The sequence below is a fragment of the Crocuta crocuta genome, unplaced genomic scaffold (genome assembly GCF_008692635.1).
Source record: "Crocuta crocuta isolate KB4526 unplaced genomic scaffold, BGI_CrCroc_1.0 scaffold75, whole genome shotgun sequence".
Taxonomy (NCBI): Eukaryota; Metazoa; Chordata; class Mammalia; order Carnivora; family Hyaenidae; genus Crocuta; species Crocuta crocuta.
The window spans coordinates 1,539,860-1,555,589 of NW_027530350.1; the positions used below are offsets into that span (position 1 = coordinate 1,539,860).

At 35.7% G+C, this 15,730-nt stretch overlaps 1 protein-coding gene across 1 annotated transcript in view; it reads left to right on the forward strand.

Moving 5' to 3' along the window:
- SUGT1 (SGT1 assembly cochaperone of MIS12 kinetochore complex) overlaps positions 1-8,073 on the forward strand; it is a 38,249-nt gene extending 30,176 nt beyond the window's left edge. The window contains exon 13 of the mRNA XM_077765683.1: positions 7,948-8,073. Within this exon, the coding sequence (XP_077621809.1) occupies positions 7,948-8,049 (102 nt within the window). The 3' untranslated portion in view covers positions 8,050-8,073. The remainder of the gene's footprint in view (positions 1-7,947) is intronic.
- The last annotated feature ends 7,657 nt before the right edge of the window (positions 8,074-15,730 follow it).

The following is a 15,730-nucleotide window of genomic DNA, read 5'->3' on the forward strand; positions in this document are numbered from 1 at the left end:
TTGACAAGTAAGTGGTTTATTCCAAATAAATATTTTTTAGTCATTAAGTTAGAACTTGGAAAGCTTAAGAAATACTCTAATTATGGTAGTTGTATTTATCACAGTAGCTAAAGGCGCTTCCATTAGAACCATGTATACCCTCAGTGTCAGTGATGAAGAATATAGAAGGGAAGCTTCTAGAACATTTTTTGCCAAGTAGAAGGTGCACGTTAATTACTCATTGGTTTGTTAATAATTTTGTCTGTTGATTAAGAAAATTTAGGCCTTTTGCCAGGGCAACAGATACCACCTGAATTAGGCCTCGCGTTCTGGGATTTTAATGACAAGTCCTCACTAGAGAGCTGTGTTGATTATTTTGCTTGAAGATGTAGTCATTTGACTTTTACCAGTAGCTTTGGAAATGTCACTCTTTTCTTTTAGGGCATATTCAAATTAGTTCATGTCCTAGGAACTCAGATATTCCACATAAGTTACTATGTCATAACTGGTCATGATTGAACTTTTTGGATGTTGACTTCTTTTACTTAAACTTCTTATTTTGAGATAATTATAGATTCATATCCAGTTGTAAGAAATAATATAGAGATTCCTTGTATCCTTTACATAGTTTCCCTAGTGGAATCTCCTTGCAAAACTATAGTATAGTATCACAACCATGATATTGTAATTTAAGACAGAGAATATTTCCACTGCCATAGGATTCCTTTGTTCTTGTCATTTCATAGCCATACCCACTTCCTTCTACCCCTCCCCCTCCTTAAACCGTACCACTACTAATTTGGCAAGTCTTTGGGAGATACATAGTTTGCAAATATTTTCTCTCAGCCTTTAGTTTGTCTTTTTATTTCCTTAATCTTTTGCAGAGCTAAAGTATTTAATTTTGATAAAGTCCAGTTTATCAGTTTCTCCTTTTACGGATCATGCTTTTAGTATCCAGTGTCAGAACCCTTTGCCTGGTTCTAGGTCTGAAAGATTTCTCCTGTGTTTTTTCTTTCAATAAAGGTTTTATAGTTTTACTTACTACATTGAAGTCCATGATCCACTGTAATTTTTATATAAAGCAGAGATGTAGGTTGAGGGCTTTTTTGTTTTTTGATTTTGGCCTTTGTGTGGTATCTTGCTCTAGACAGTTTGTTGAAAAAGCTGCCTTTCTTCCATGGAACTGTTTTTGCTTTTCTCAAAAATCAGTTGAGTGTATGTGTCTCAGTTTATTTCTGGATTCTCTGTTTCATTGATCTGCACGTCTATCCCTTTGTTAATAGTACAGTTGATTATTTAGCTATGTAAGTTTTAAAACCAGGAAGAGTCATTCCTTCTACTTTGTTCTTCATTTTCAAAATTGTTTTAAATATTGTAGTTCCTTTGCCTTTCCACATAAGCTTTAGAATATTTTGTCTGTAGGTACCAAAACAAATCCTGTTGAACTGTGTATCAATTTGGAGAGATTGACATTTTTACTGTGTTGAATCTTCCAAACATTCATTTAGATCTTTGATTTCTTTCATCAGTGCTGTGTAATTTTCAGCACATCCTCTACATGTTTTGCAGGATATGCCTAAGTATTTAATTTTTTTATTGAGTGATCGTAAACGGCATTGTATATTTAACTTTGGTGTCCATGTGCTAGTATTTAGAAATAGTTGTGGGCTTTTTGTGTTTTTGGGGTTTTTTTGGGGNGGGGGGGGAGGCTTATTTTATATTCCGACCTTGCTGAACTCACTTATTCTAGGAGATTTTTTTGTAAATTACTTGTGATTTTCTCTGCAGACAGTCATATCTTCAAATAGGGACTTTTTTTTTCTTTACCTGATATTTGTGGCTTTTATCTCCTTTTCTTACCATATTGCAGTGGCTATAACGTGCATCACTGTGTTGAGTAAGAGTGGTGAGAGTGGATATTTATGCCTTGGTCCCCATCTTAAGGAAAAACCATTCAGTCTTTCACCATTAAGTAGAATGGTAGCAGTAGGTTTTTTGTAGATACTATATCAGGTTAAACATTCTCTTCCTTGTGAGCGGCTCTTGACTTTTTGGAAAGTAGTTGTTAGGCTCACCACTGTACCACCAACACTGCACAGCTGGCTGTTGGCTTTTTGAATTTGAATGCTTTTTCTGGAGAGATCAATATGATTATGTAATTTTTTTCTTTAACCTGTTAACAGTAGTGATTTTACATAATTAATGTCACTGATTTCAACTAGAACCAGCCTTGACTCCTTTAGTTGTAGTGTATAATTTTATATATTGCTTTTATATATTGCTCAATTCTGTTTTCAGATACCTTGTTAAAGATTCATGAGGGATATTGGTCTGTAGTATTCTTTTTTTTTTTTGTACTTTGGTTTTGGTATCAATGTAATACTAACTTCAAAAAATGAATTGGGAGGTGCTCTATCCTCTTCTATGTTTTGGAAGAGATTGTATAGAATTGGTGTTAATTTTTCTTCAGTGAAACCATCTAGGCTGGGACATTTCTTTTTTTGGGGTGATTTTAAATTAGAAATTTAATAGTTTATAGGATTGTTCAGATTATTTCATATTAAGTGTCTTGTGGCAGTTTGTGTTTTGGAGGATTTTTTCTGTTTTATCTAAGCTGCAGTGATACTCCATTTCATTTCTGTGATGGGAATTTGTCCCCCCCACCCCCAGTCTTGATGTTAGAAGTTTGTCAGTGTTAGTGATTTTTTCCCCAAAGAGTTAGCTCTTTGTTGACTTCTATTTTTTTCAATTTTTTATTACAAATTTCATTTCATTTCTATCTTCTCCCATCTGCTTGCTTTACTTTGCTATCTTTTTTTAGGTTGTTCAGATGTGAATTTAGATTATTGATTTGATAATCTGTTTTCTCTTGTGTGTGTTTATGCTGTAAGTTTCCTTTTTAGCAGGGTTTTAGCTGTCTCAAGTTCTATTGTTTTCATTCAGTTTAACATGTATTTTGATTTCAGTTGAGACATTATCATATGGATTGTTTAGAAGTATGTTCTGTTTCCAAGTGTTTGGAGATTTTTCCAGTTACCATATTATTATTGGTTTCTAATTTTATTCCATCGTGATTTGAGGCTATGTATTTTATGATTTACATTCTTTTATTGCCCAGCATTTGGTCTCTTTCCAAGTATGTGTTTCACTTGAAAAGAAGGTGTATTTTGTTGGTAGGAGGAGTGCTCTGGAAGTATCAATTTTATCTTTTTATTTTTTATATTGATATTCTTGTGAAATTTTCTGTATCCTTGCTGATTTTATCTTATTGTGCTGTCAGTTTTTGCTTCACATATTTTGCAGTTCTGTTTGTTGCATATGCATTGAGGATTGCTGTATCTTCATGGCGGATTGGCTTTTTTAAACATATGTATATGTCCTTCTCTAGCTCTGGTAATTTTCTTTGATATTAATGTAGCCAATTCTGTCTTTTGATTAATCTTTGCATGATGTATCTTATTCCATTCTTCTATTTCCAACCTATCTATGTTGTATTTAAATTGATTCCTGCTATTTTAAAGTGAGTTTCTTGGAGACAGCATATGGTTGGGTTATGTTTTTTAATCTCTTCTGCCAGTCACTGTCTTTTAATTGATGTATTTAGATCATTTACATTTAATTTTTGTTATGTTAGAACTTTAAGTGTACCATTTTATTTTGTTCTGTATTTTGTTTTTGTTTTTCCTATCTTCCTGTGAGTACTTTGACTATTTTTTTGTTTCATTTTGATTTATTTATATATTTTAGTGTGTCATTTTGTGCTGTTGTATACCGTTTTTAATGGTAGCTCTGAATATTACACTAACTGTATTATACATAGTTTATCATAGTTTACTGGTGTCATTTTTCTTGTCAGTTTGTAAAGTATTATAGAAACCTTACCTCCCTCTATGTCCCTTTACCCTTCTCATTTATAATTTTCACAGATATTTCCTCTACATACATTTAGAACCACATCATACAGTGTTATATTTTCACTCAACCATCAAACATAATTTAGAAAGCTCAAGAGGAAAAAATAGATTCTGTTATGTTTGCCCATATTGTTATCTTTCTTCATTTGTAATGCTCCAAGTTTCTGTCATTTGTTCTTTCTTTCTTTAGAGAACTTTAAGCATTCTTTTAGATCTGCTCATGACAGATTTTCTGTCAGCAGGGATTTCTTTGGGCTTATCCTAACTGCGGTTTGTTGAATCTGTAGGTAGGTTTATGTTTCTTGACAAATTTGGAAAATTTTCAGCCATTTTGTCTTCTTCCTGGAACCTGAAGATATAAATGTTTAATATTTTGTTATAGTTTTCACACATCCCTGGGACTATCGTCATTTTATCTTTTTTCTCTTTGTTGTTCAATATATTGTCCTGGTTTCAGGTTCACTGATTCTTTTCTCTATCCTTTTTATTCTCTGCTTTAGCTTATCCGCTTACCTTTTTATTTCTATTGTAGTTTTAATTCTAAAACTTGCCATTTGATTATTCTTTGTGCCTTTTTATTTCTTCACTGAGTTTTTCTATTCATTTTTTTCAAGTAACTTCGTGATTTCTAGTTAAAGCATTTTTACTATGACTACTTTAAAATCTTTGTCAGATAATTTTAATATTTTGTCATCTCAATGTTAGAATCCATTGATTGCCTTTAAAAAAATAAGTATGAAAATTTTCTGGTTCTTAGTTGTGTTTTTTTTTTCCCAGCAACACGTGATTTTCATTTGAAACCTGGACATTTTCATGTTCTGCTATGAGACTGAATCTTATTTCAGCCCTCAATCTCAGTTGGCTCTCTCTCCCAACCACTCTGGCAGAGGAAGAGAAGGCACTGCTTCATTATTGCTAGGTGGAAGTAGAAATCCAGGTACCCTAATCAGCCTCCCTAGACACCCTGGCATCCCCTTGTCCCTGCTGGAAATGAGATAGATGTTATATCTATGTGGTTTTCACCGACACCACAGGTGGCAGAGGAGGTGGGTTCGTGGTAGCCCAGCATGGATGGAAGTCTAGGCTCCCCACTCAGCTTTTGTTAGCCTTGGGTGGGAATGAAGCCATAGTTTTTTCTGTGGTGTTTAGCTGCAATGGAGCGATTATGGTCTAAACTTTTCTATCTTCCTAAGTGTCTTTTTGTCTTTCCTCATTTTTTTGCTGGAGAAATCAGGTGGTGGTGTTTTATTTGTATGTGCCTCTTAGTGTTTTCAGCGTCTTCAGCAGCAACTGTAGGACATGAGACAAAAAAGAAAACCCAGAGACTCACCACCATGTTATGTTGTTCCTTGGCTCCCAAGGCCCCTAGCTGATCTGTTTACTTGCCTTCATCTTTTAGAGCTTTCTTATGTTTGTTTGCATGTGTATAATGTCAGAGATTTTTAGTAGTACTTTGTGGAAAGAAGCGGCTAAAGTACATCTATCCTGTGTCCCCAGGAAGTCAGTTTCAGTATTGACTTTTTTAAAAGTGTGCTGGACAGACTAGCAGTGTGTAAAATTTCAAAGATTATAGAATCTGCATCCATTTTCATACAGAGGCTTTGCTAGTAGTAATTGAACCATCTGCACCCATAAAACAAACCACCCTTTGGCAGCATTGACCTAGAACATACCAAGTGCTTATGGGAAAACAAACAAATTAGACTCTGATCTCCTAGTCTAATTGGGACAGAAAGACCAACATACATAAAATAATCAGAGGAAAATGCTAAATTGCATGATAATGAGAAAACAGATGTCATCAGTAAATATGAAATTTCACACTAAATGTATTTTCTGTAGCCTTCTTAGGAGTAGTTTGTTCTTTTTATTCAGTTGGATTTTTTTTTTTTAAGGTTTTATTTAAATTGCAGTTACAATACATGCAGTATTAGTTTCAGGTGTACAGAATAGTGATTCAGCACTTCATACAACACCTGGTGTTCATCCTTAATCCTTATCACCTGTTTAACACATGCTCCCACCCACCTCCCCTCTGGTAATCATCAGTTTGTTCTCTATAGTTAAGAGACTGTTTCTTGGTTTGTTTCCCCCCCCCTTTCTTCCCTCCCATTTGCTCTTTTATTTTGTTTCTTAAATACCACATGAGTGAAATCATGTGTTTGTCTCTGACTTATTTCAGCTAGCTTATTACTCTCTAGCTCTATCCATGTCATTGTTAATGGCAGGATTTCATTCTGTTTGTTTTTTAATGGCTCAGTAATACTCCATTGTGTGTGTGTGTGTGTGTGTGTGTGTATACCACTTCTTTTTTTCTTTCTTTTTTCTCAGATGTAGGATTAGTTGAGGGTTTATGACCAAGGTGAGAGTATGTTCCTAGTATCCTGAAGTTTAGAGAACTCTCCAGAGGGCTTGATTTAGGGTTAGAGTTACGGTTAGTGTTACAGTTTTAGGGTTAGGTTTAGGGGTTAGGATTGGGATTTAGGGTGTTAGTGGGTTTTTGTTAATGAGAGACGATGTTACCTGAATGACGGTTTATACACAGTGTGGTTCAATGAGGTAAGCACAGAGTTCTTCCTATATGCTGCTAACATATGTTTACAAACACATCTTAATGAAAGAAGGTATTACTTGAAACATGTATTATACACCATATAGTTAGATTCAAGTATAGGTCTATTCCCACATGCTTCTACACATCACGTTTACAAAAATAGGTATCAGTATTTTCTTTGAAATCTACTGTGTGCCCAACTATTGTGCTTAGATCTAGGATATAAGTGTTGGCAAGATAGATTTCTTGCCTTGTAGGAACTCTCAGCTTTAGTTGGAACCAAGGATGGGAAGCAGATACAAAAAAAAAATTAGACCTTTAAAATTCTAACAGTGTAGTGTGATGTATATTAATGGTAATTATATTCATGCAGAGTACAAATCCTACAAGGGTAGAGCCCTGATTAGGGTCAAATGAGGCCACAGAGAGGGGCGCCTGGGTGGCTTAGTCGGTTGAGCATCCGACTTTCGCTTAGGTCATGATCTCGCGGTTCGTGGGTTCAGGCCCCGCGTCGGGCTCTGTGCTGACTGCCAGCTCAGAGCCTGGAGCCTGTTTCAGTCTGTGTCTCCCTCTCTCTCTGACCCTCCCTTGCTCACTCTCTCTCTCTCTCTCTTCTAGAAACAAAACACATTAAAAAATTAAAAAAAAAAAATGAGGCCACAGAGAAATGGTGATAGGTCATGTTTAGAGGTTAACTAAATAATGGGGGAAAAAAACTGGGATGGAGAACATCCCATGCGAAGGAACCCATGTAAGGGAGCTTGGCAGAGAGAGTGGAGCATGGCATATTGAGGTTCCAGTGTAATAGTAGGGTTTGTGCCTTTATACGTTTGCCAGCAACACAGCTGATTTTGTAAAAATGTTTACATTTTAATGATTCACATTTTTTGCTGTGATCCAAGTCAGTGAATTTTTATTCTGTTAAGATAACAAATGTCTAGAAGTTTTTAAAAATGTATTTATGAATATGCTAGGGTTATTGGTATGTGGTGTTTTCTATAGATGGTAAACAGTAACCAGTTCTCTACTAAGATACTGATATTAACTACCTGTGTGTGATTTGAAAAAAATTCCATATTCCTGGTATATATTGTCAAAGACAGCACTAAGAAGGGTCTCTTAAAGTTCTAGTACAGAAAGAGTTTACTTTGCCTGGTCTTAACTATCCTTAACAAGAGAGATTGTTTTCTTTGGGAGCCAATTTTATTTTCATCAGAAGGTAGATTTTCCACATTATACCTCAGTGCTGATTAGCAAAAGGAGATAAAACAATATGTATGAATATGATGCTTCTACCTTACTCTAGAGTTTCCTTTTTAGATTTTACGGAATGTGATTAACTTCTCTGAAAAGCCTATGATTAAATCATAATGCTATCTTGTGTTTATTATTGAGCCAAACATAGCTTATATTTGGAATTCTATCCTTGGAACATTTTTAGAAAAATACTGTTTTGGTTATATGGTCCAGAGATTAATCTATTTTTATTTCTTATTGCAGATGGAGTCTGGTGGTACAGTTTTGAGTACCAATTGGTCTGATGTAGGTAAAAGGAAAGTTGAAATCAATCCTCCTGATGATATGGAATGGAAAAAGTACTAAATAAATTAATTTGCTATCACTGTATTGCATATATTCACCTAATGCCCATTGTGTATTAATATTGCATTCATGAATTTTGAACACTGAGTATCTTTTTGAAAGGTTATACCTCTTTACCTCTTTGTGCTTTAGAAATTATTTTCCTTCAAGTATTCTAAGAGTCTAATGAAGAACGAAGATCCTGTTATATCACTTTTGTCCTTAAGGATTTCAGACGTGCTGAGATGGAATGAAGTATCATTGGCTACTAGATAGAGTAGTTCTACCTAGTTATGGAAGTGGAGAAATCATTAATGGAAATTTTGGGTTATTGCCTTATTTTTGATGAAGTATTATGTTAATAATTTATTAGACGTGGCAATTTTGGGTGAGCATAGATTTTTTTCAAGTGTCACATTGTTTGCTTTTAAAAACTGCTTTTGGATGGAGTTGTAAATACAATTTTTCTATGAAGTTGTTTGGTTTATTTACCTGTTTCTTAAGTTTTTTAATGAGAACTTTGAGAAATTATCACAGGGAATTCCTATTTGGTTATATGGGAAATACTTGTAATCACACTGAGATTTTGGTCCTTACTTTCCAAATTCCTGTATGAAACATAGAACCTGAATTTAACATGCTGCAAATTTATCTATGCTGAAGGATAATCTGTGAAATTGGGGCAAAGACTGATTTAGGAAGGCCCAGCTCTCTTTCTTACTGGTTTTTTGTTTTTTTTGTTTTTGTTTTTGTTTTTGTTTTGCCACCTCAGGAGTCCTGAAATAACTGGTAGTTTAGTTTGGTTTGGGGTTTTGTTGTTTTGTTTTTTGTTTTTCTGTTACTTTTTTTCTTTTATTAGAATATTTCCTTCTTATGTCCCTATGGTCACTTTGGTTTCAGTGGTTTAGGGTAGCTGCTGAGAGAGTAAATTAACAAGTATATATTTAGTATGTACTGTTTCTAGAGTATTAAATAGATACCATGGGAATACAAAAAGTAAAGACATAATCATTAACTTCAAAGAGCTTATAATCTAGCAGAGAGAAAATGAACACTCATGAAAGAATTATGGAACTCATTATAAATAGTTTTGAGACAGAAGAATAGTGTTTTATGATTAAAATTCTTTGCAGTCTAAGCTGTTACAAGTCTAGGCCATTGATGACATGTAGGTCTGACTTTGCTTTCTGACCCTGATTGTTAAGTGTACTGCCATAGAGGTTGGGGTCTCTCCGGTGTCACATGTGGCAGGGCATTTCTGTGCCCTCCTAGCTGAAGATAGAGTGAGCAGGAGGCAAATCATCCGTTGGTCCAGCTTCCAACAGAGTGGGAATTCCGTCCCTTCCATCTGGTTGTTTCACTTGAAGTGTAGTGGGCTTCATGAGGAAAATGGTGGTGGGGTGATAGCCGACCTTGCCCAAATTGCACAAGCTTGTGTAAGCAGCTAGAAGGTGTCACTTGTCCTTCTGCCAGCTTAGAGCTACAGACTACATTTTTTGTTCTTCAGCATTGAAGGAAAAGGTAAAATTCAGTACTTGCTTATATGAATTTCTAAAATTTTCTTCTTGAGGAAACTGTATGTTAGTTTAGTATTCTGTATGTCAGAGTTTCTCAGTACCATTAGTCCTAAGGGGTAGGGAGGCTTTGCCTCAGATGTCATAATTTGGGCATACAGCACCACACCACAGACAGGAATCCTGCCTCTAGCAAATCTCTGCCAAATAGTGTTACAATCTTCAATAGGTTTAGCCTTTCTTTGTCTTAGTTTCTTTAGTTGTAAATAATCTTTAGAGTCTTAGAGTTAGAAGTCCATGATTCTAAATAAAGAACATTTTTGCTGCTAAAGGACTTTTTTCTTTCTTAGCAAGGACACTATTGTAATAGAAGCTGTTTTTAAAAAGAATTCTAGTACTAGTTTTACTTGTACTTTAAAAGGGTACACTGTATCTAAAGTATGCTTATCTGTTGACTAGATTTGCTTATTAATGTTTGGGATTCAGGATTTTGCTGAGCCAAATGGAGTTCCTGATATACATGACTGTATTATAAAATGGATCTGATCCAACCAAGTACACTAGATTTATGGGTAAAGAAAGGACTTTGGAGACATGGATTAGACTGCTGTATGAGGTACCACTCTGGAGTACTGTTTCTTTGTCACCATTCTAGATAATGAGAATGTAGAAGCCTCCAGGAAGTTAAAAAACAACAGCAACCCTCCATTTCCATTTAGAATCTCTTTATCCTTATTCTCTAGATTCTCAGCTATTAATTGGTCTCTCTTTCTAGACTTCCATTTTCAGTTCTTAAAGTTGGTTTTCTTAGTGTTCTGGTTAACTTTTTGTCCAGAATGTACTTTTTTTTTTTATCTCTCTCTTATTATTTCTTATTTTCCTTTCTAAGGATTAGTCCTGTAGTACATTTTTTTCCCTTAACCTTAGATTCTTCATCTATTCACCTGATTTTTATAATCATTTGCACCTTGATGACTTCCCAGAATCTCATATTATCCTCAAAGAAATTTGAATGGGATAATCTACTTCTTTGAACTCTTCTGTCAAGTAAACTCTTTAGATGGCTATACCACAGGTTTAAACATTGGTCCTAACTCATTTAGAGTTGGTTGCCAGCTATAAGGAAGTTCAGTCTTCAACATTGGTAATTACAGGCCACTTTAAAAAATAATTGGTTTTCTCTATCTTTATGTGTAAATAGAAAGGATGGTTTGTATTTATAACTACAATTTTAAAAACATACTCATTTCTTAGATTTATGATATTCGCTAACTTCAGAACATTGAATGATTGTTTCCTGAGGCTAACAGTGTAGAATAAGGGAGAAAATGGAACTGTCTTATAAATATATGTCTATAAATTTCAAATATTAAAATGTATGTTACTACATTAATGTGAATATGTAGAAATTTTAATTTAGTTCAATAACTTAAATATTGTCTGTACCGTTTTTACTTTCCTCTTCTCTTTCCCCAGTTATCTACTTATCAGATTAGGTCATTGATCTCTGCGATATATCACTGATTCAGAGCAGTATTGCCTATTAATTTACCATCTGATCTGCCTAATGCAGATCTACTAATTGTATTGGTATCTTGTCCAGATTAGTGTGCATCTCTATGACTTGTAGCTATTACTGACATTTCCAAAAATAATTCAGAAAATTTCTGGGTGGGTGAGTGGTTTGTTAGGAGAGCTACTTTTCTTTGTAACCAGCTCTAAAGAAGATTACCTTTAGCCATTCGTACCTGTTATTATATAGTCTCATAAGAATATGGATTTCAGTTATCTGTGGCTCAGAGGAACCAAGGAGAGAATATAATAAAAGCTTAAAAGGACAAAATAATGCTGTCTGTGCCAGAAAGAGTTATAAGTAGTAAATAAGAGATCATCAACATTGACTGGTTTCCTTTGTCTCCAACCATGCATATTCTATTGTAGTTCATTTTAAACCAAGAGATTTGGGGGCGCCTGCGTGGCTTAGTCGGTTGGGCGTCTGACTTTCGCTTGGGTCATGATCTCGCGGTTCGTGGGTTTGAGCCCTGCGTCGGGCTCTGTGCTGACTGCCAGCTCAGAGCCTGGAGCCTGTTTCAGTCTGTGTCTCCCTCTCTCTCTGACCCTCCCCTGCTCACGCTGTCTCTCTCTCTCTCTCTCTCTCTCTGTCTCCTAGAAATAAATAAAAATATTTAAAAAAAAATTAAATAAATAAACCAAGAGATTTGATTTTGGAAATGTCTGGGAACTTGTGGGCAAATTGGAAACACTAATTTACTGACAAGTGTTACTGTTTCGACCATCCTTATGATTTGTTTCTGAAATTAGCGCTTAGCCTCTCTTCCTACTTCTACCTACCGACTTCCTACCCCCCAGATCAGCTAAAATCCTATACGTTGCTAATCCATTAGGGCAGTAACAGTGGCAGCTATTCTCTACTAATACATTTTGTGGGCCAGGTGTCACTAAGTGCTATATATACACTACCTCATTTATAACAGCCTTGTGAAGTAGTGATAACATCTTGTTATATCTCAGAAAATTGAGGCCAAAGTTAAGTTCTTTGCCTAAATTTACTCCACTGATAAGTGATGGAGCAGGGATTTAAACCCAGACCTGTCAGACTCCACTGCCATGCTGTAACTGCCTCTTCAGGTTTATGAGTTGGGTGTGCAATGAGTGATTTTTATTACCTGTCTGACAAGCAGAAACCATGCAAATTGTATTGTTTGATTCTACTTATATCAAGTAGATATAGATATAGATAATATGGGCTGGGAAAGCATATTCTTCAAGGTCAGAATATTATCAGTTTCTTAAGTAGGAAAGCCTATTAGGAATATAAACCTCTTGTTATAGAAGGTAATATAAGCAGGTTGTCTTGATTTGTATTGAAGATACTGAATTATTTTTAAATCCAAGTAATTACAGAGAAACAAGATACCCTCAACTATTACAAATACTAGAAGCCTGGCACATCATGCTGATCAAATTCTTGGGATAATAATGATATCCACCTTGTAGGCTGTTAGGAGTTAAAGGAGTTTATTTTGACCCAGAGGGCTCTACAGACTAAATTTGTGTGTGAACTTACAATATGAAGTCCTGTTTTGCTGCAGAAATATTAATATGTTTAATTACAGAATGCTAGCGCAGATCCTGCTGCTGTTAAAAAATAAATGCTATATCTATATTGTATTCTAAGATCCAAAGTTCTGAATTGAGAAACACATCTAACTCCAAGGGTTTTGAAAGAAGTATGTATCTGTATATATAAAGTGCAAAGTGTAGTGCTTAATATTACGGTTAATGTCTGATTATTTTATATGCATTTAGGCTGAGAGGCTTAAATCCTACAGAAAGCCTTTTTGTTACAAGTTCAATCCTGTAAAATTCAAGATTCTGTCTGAGAAAAGTATCAGCTAATTAAAAATTGTTAGTATAATTTTTAAACTTTATACTTTTGAAGCATAAGAGTTCATAGGAAAACTCTTTAATTTGAATGGATAGTTATTTTAATTAAGCAGAGCTTAAATATATAGACATTTTGTCAGCAGAATTTTAAAAGGACCCATGAAGCATAATGGTGGCGGAAGACACAAAGTATGTAGCATGTTAAGGGACTTCTTTTCAGAAGTTTTTTAGTATTCCATTTTAATTTAAATGTCAAAACGTAGTAAAACTGTTAGAATTTATAAAAACAAGGGACTCTTTTCAGAAGTTTTTTGGTCTTCATTCCATTTTAATTTAAATGTCAAAATGGAGTAAGACTGTTAGGATTTATAAAAACAAGGTGTAAAATCACACCACTTTATAAACCATGAATTGTGTCCCATTATTTCCATCAGTGTAGAGAAGCTGATGTTTTTTAAAAGTTCATCAATCCTATTTTATCACCAAAGAATGAGGAATGTCAGCCTTAAAAATAAAAGAGCCAGTTATTTTACCAGCAAAATGAGTTAATTTGGGAATAGCAGAAGAAATGCAATTTGGAACATGAAAACTATAGCAAACCATAGGCAACTGTGGGAATGAAGGAAAAGGGCTTGCTTTTATAGAGGAAAGGAAGAAGTTGGGAGGGGGGTTTGAATGAAAGTTTGGAGGAGGAGAATTCAGGCTTGTGGTTACTTCTCATTGGCTGAGATGTGGTTTCTCATTGGATGATTGGAACACAGGTTTTCTGCATTTAGTGATTTTGTTCCTCAATGCCAGGAAGGACCTTTTTTGGTTGTCCTGTCCCACAGTGGAGAGAAAGTGCACAGGTTGGAAATCATTTAGGCCACAAGTGAGTAAAAAGGAAGGGTGGGAGGTGGTACTCAGGCATTTCCCATCTAAAGTCTGTATCTTACAAGTGTTGTAAAAATGGGAGATCGCCTCAAAATGTTGAGCTAGCATTATCCTCTTGGGCATGTCATTTTTAGAAAGGATTGATGGCCATAGGTACAAAGCTTAATAACAATTATACAAAGCAGAATTAAAAGTAATAATGATGAGTCCAGTTCGTTCAGTGGTTTAAAACGGAAGCCCAGACCTGAGGGTAACCAGCTGAAGTGATCAAAGGACCATGGATTATTAGGTGAAATGTGCTAATTTCCTAATTTTATGCAGTTGAATTTCTGCTTTTCCAGAGGAACTTATCCATGTGCAACATACACAGATATCTCCTTGTTCAGGAATTATCACAATCAAGGGCTATACGATTAGTTAGAACTGCTCTAGCCAGCGAGTCATCATTGGTATGCTGCTTATTGCCTTGGCTGCAAGTTGGCTAGCTCTTGTGTCCAAGAGATTTCTGATCATTCAGTCATTAACACTTACTCTGACCCAAGAGGGAAAGGTTGTCTCTATGGAAGCAAACCGGGAGTCTTTTTTTGCCTCCAAGAAGATACTGTTTAAGGTGGCTGTAAAGGCTTAGTGGGCTGGACCTAGGAGGGCTCTCATTGTTGAAGAGAAAATAGAACAGTAATTACATTAAGAGCACATTACCCTTTCGTTGTCCAGCTGTTAAGATGATAAGTTACCCAAGCATAGGTGCAGTTTGTCAAAACTGCCACATGTGAAGGAGTAGCTGGGATATGTATATATGATTTCCTCATAAGTAGTAGTATTTATGGACCCACTGGTCCATATTAGAGGTGTTGGCATCATTCAGCCAAGATTCCAATGCTGTATTATATTTTGAAGGACCACCCAGATATATGGGTTTGGCAGAAAGTCTGCAAATGGGCTGATTTATGCTGACTGCTGTGCAGTATCTTTCATATCTGTATTTGATGGATCACGTTCTTCCATCCCAAGGTTGGATTAAATTGAGGCAGGGATTGGTGGTATGTCGATATACTATTTTAATTTTGTAAAAAGGACCTGTGGGACAGTTTGGGCATATAATTGCATCTGGGATTCCAACAAAATTATTTACATGTAAACTAAGGGGTTTATCATGGACAGATAGTGGTTTCTGATGACAAATCCAGTAATTGGAGCAGCTTACCCTTATTGCAAGGTATTGGGGAATGCTGACAAAAGTATTACCCTTCCATGAAAGAGGGAGAAGAAAACGGGAGAGGAAGGTACACAGGTGCAGTCATCCCAGGAAGCCACCTGTTTGGGAAACCTTTACTTTTGGGTCACCAGTTGGTGCACAGGTCCAGTTCAGGTTTGGCGCTTCGTTTAGATGTGGTACATGGATCCAAAAATATCTCTTTGGTGGTACGAAAATTGAGCCTTGCTAACAGTTGAAGAGAGTCTTTCTAGAGATGTCATTTCCAGTAGATTAAATCTCTGAGTTATAAGAAGTGATGCTTGAGGAGTGCACTGCTAAAAGACTGTTCTACTAGAGCCTAGTTATTTTCATCAGAGGTAATTAGACCTTTACAGTATTATATTTCCTTTTCTTGACTATGAATCAAAGAAGCAGGAGCCATGTGGATTGGGTACCCTGAGATTATCTCTAAGGGTGAGAGTTTCTGGATTCCAAAAGACTAATGGCAGTGCTTTGGGCCTAAGTATTTCTAAAAATGCAGTGTTAATGAATCTTATGACTTTTATTTATTTTTTTTAGAGGGCACAAGTGAGTGAGGGGCAGACAGGCAAAGAGAATCCCATGAGGGGCAGAGAGAGGGGGAGAGAATCCCACATAGGCTCCGTCCTTTCAGCATGCGACTCCAACTCACCCAGTGTGGGACTTGTGCTCC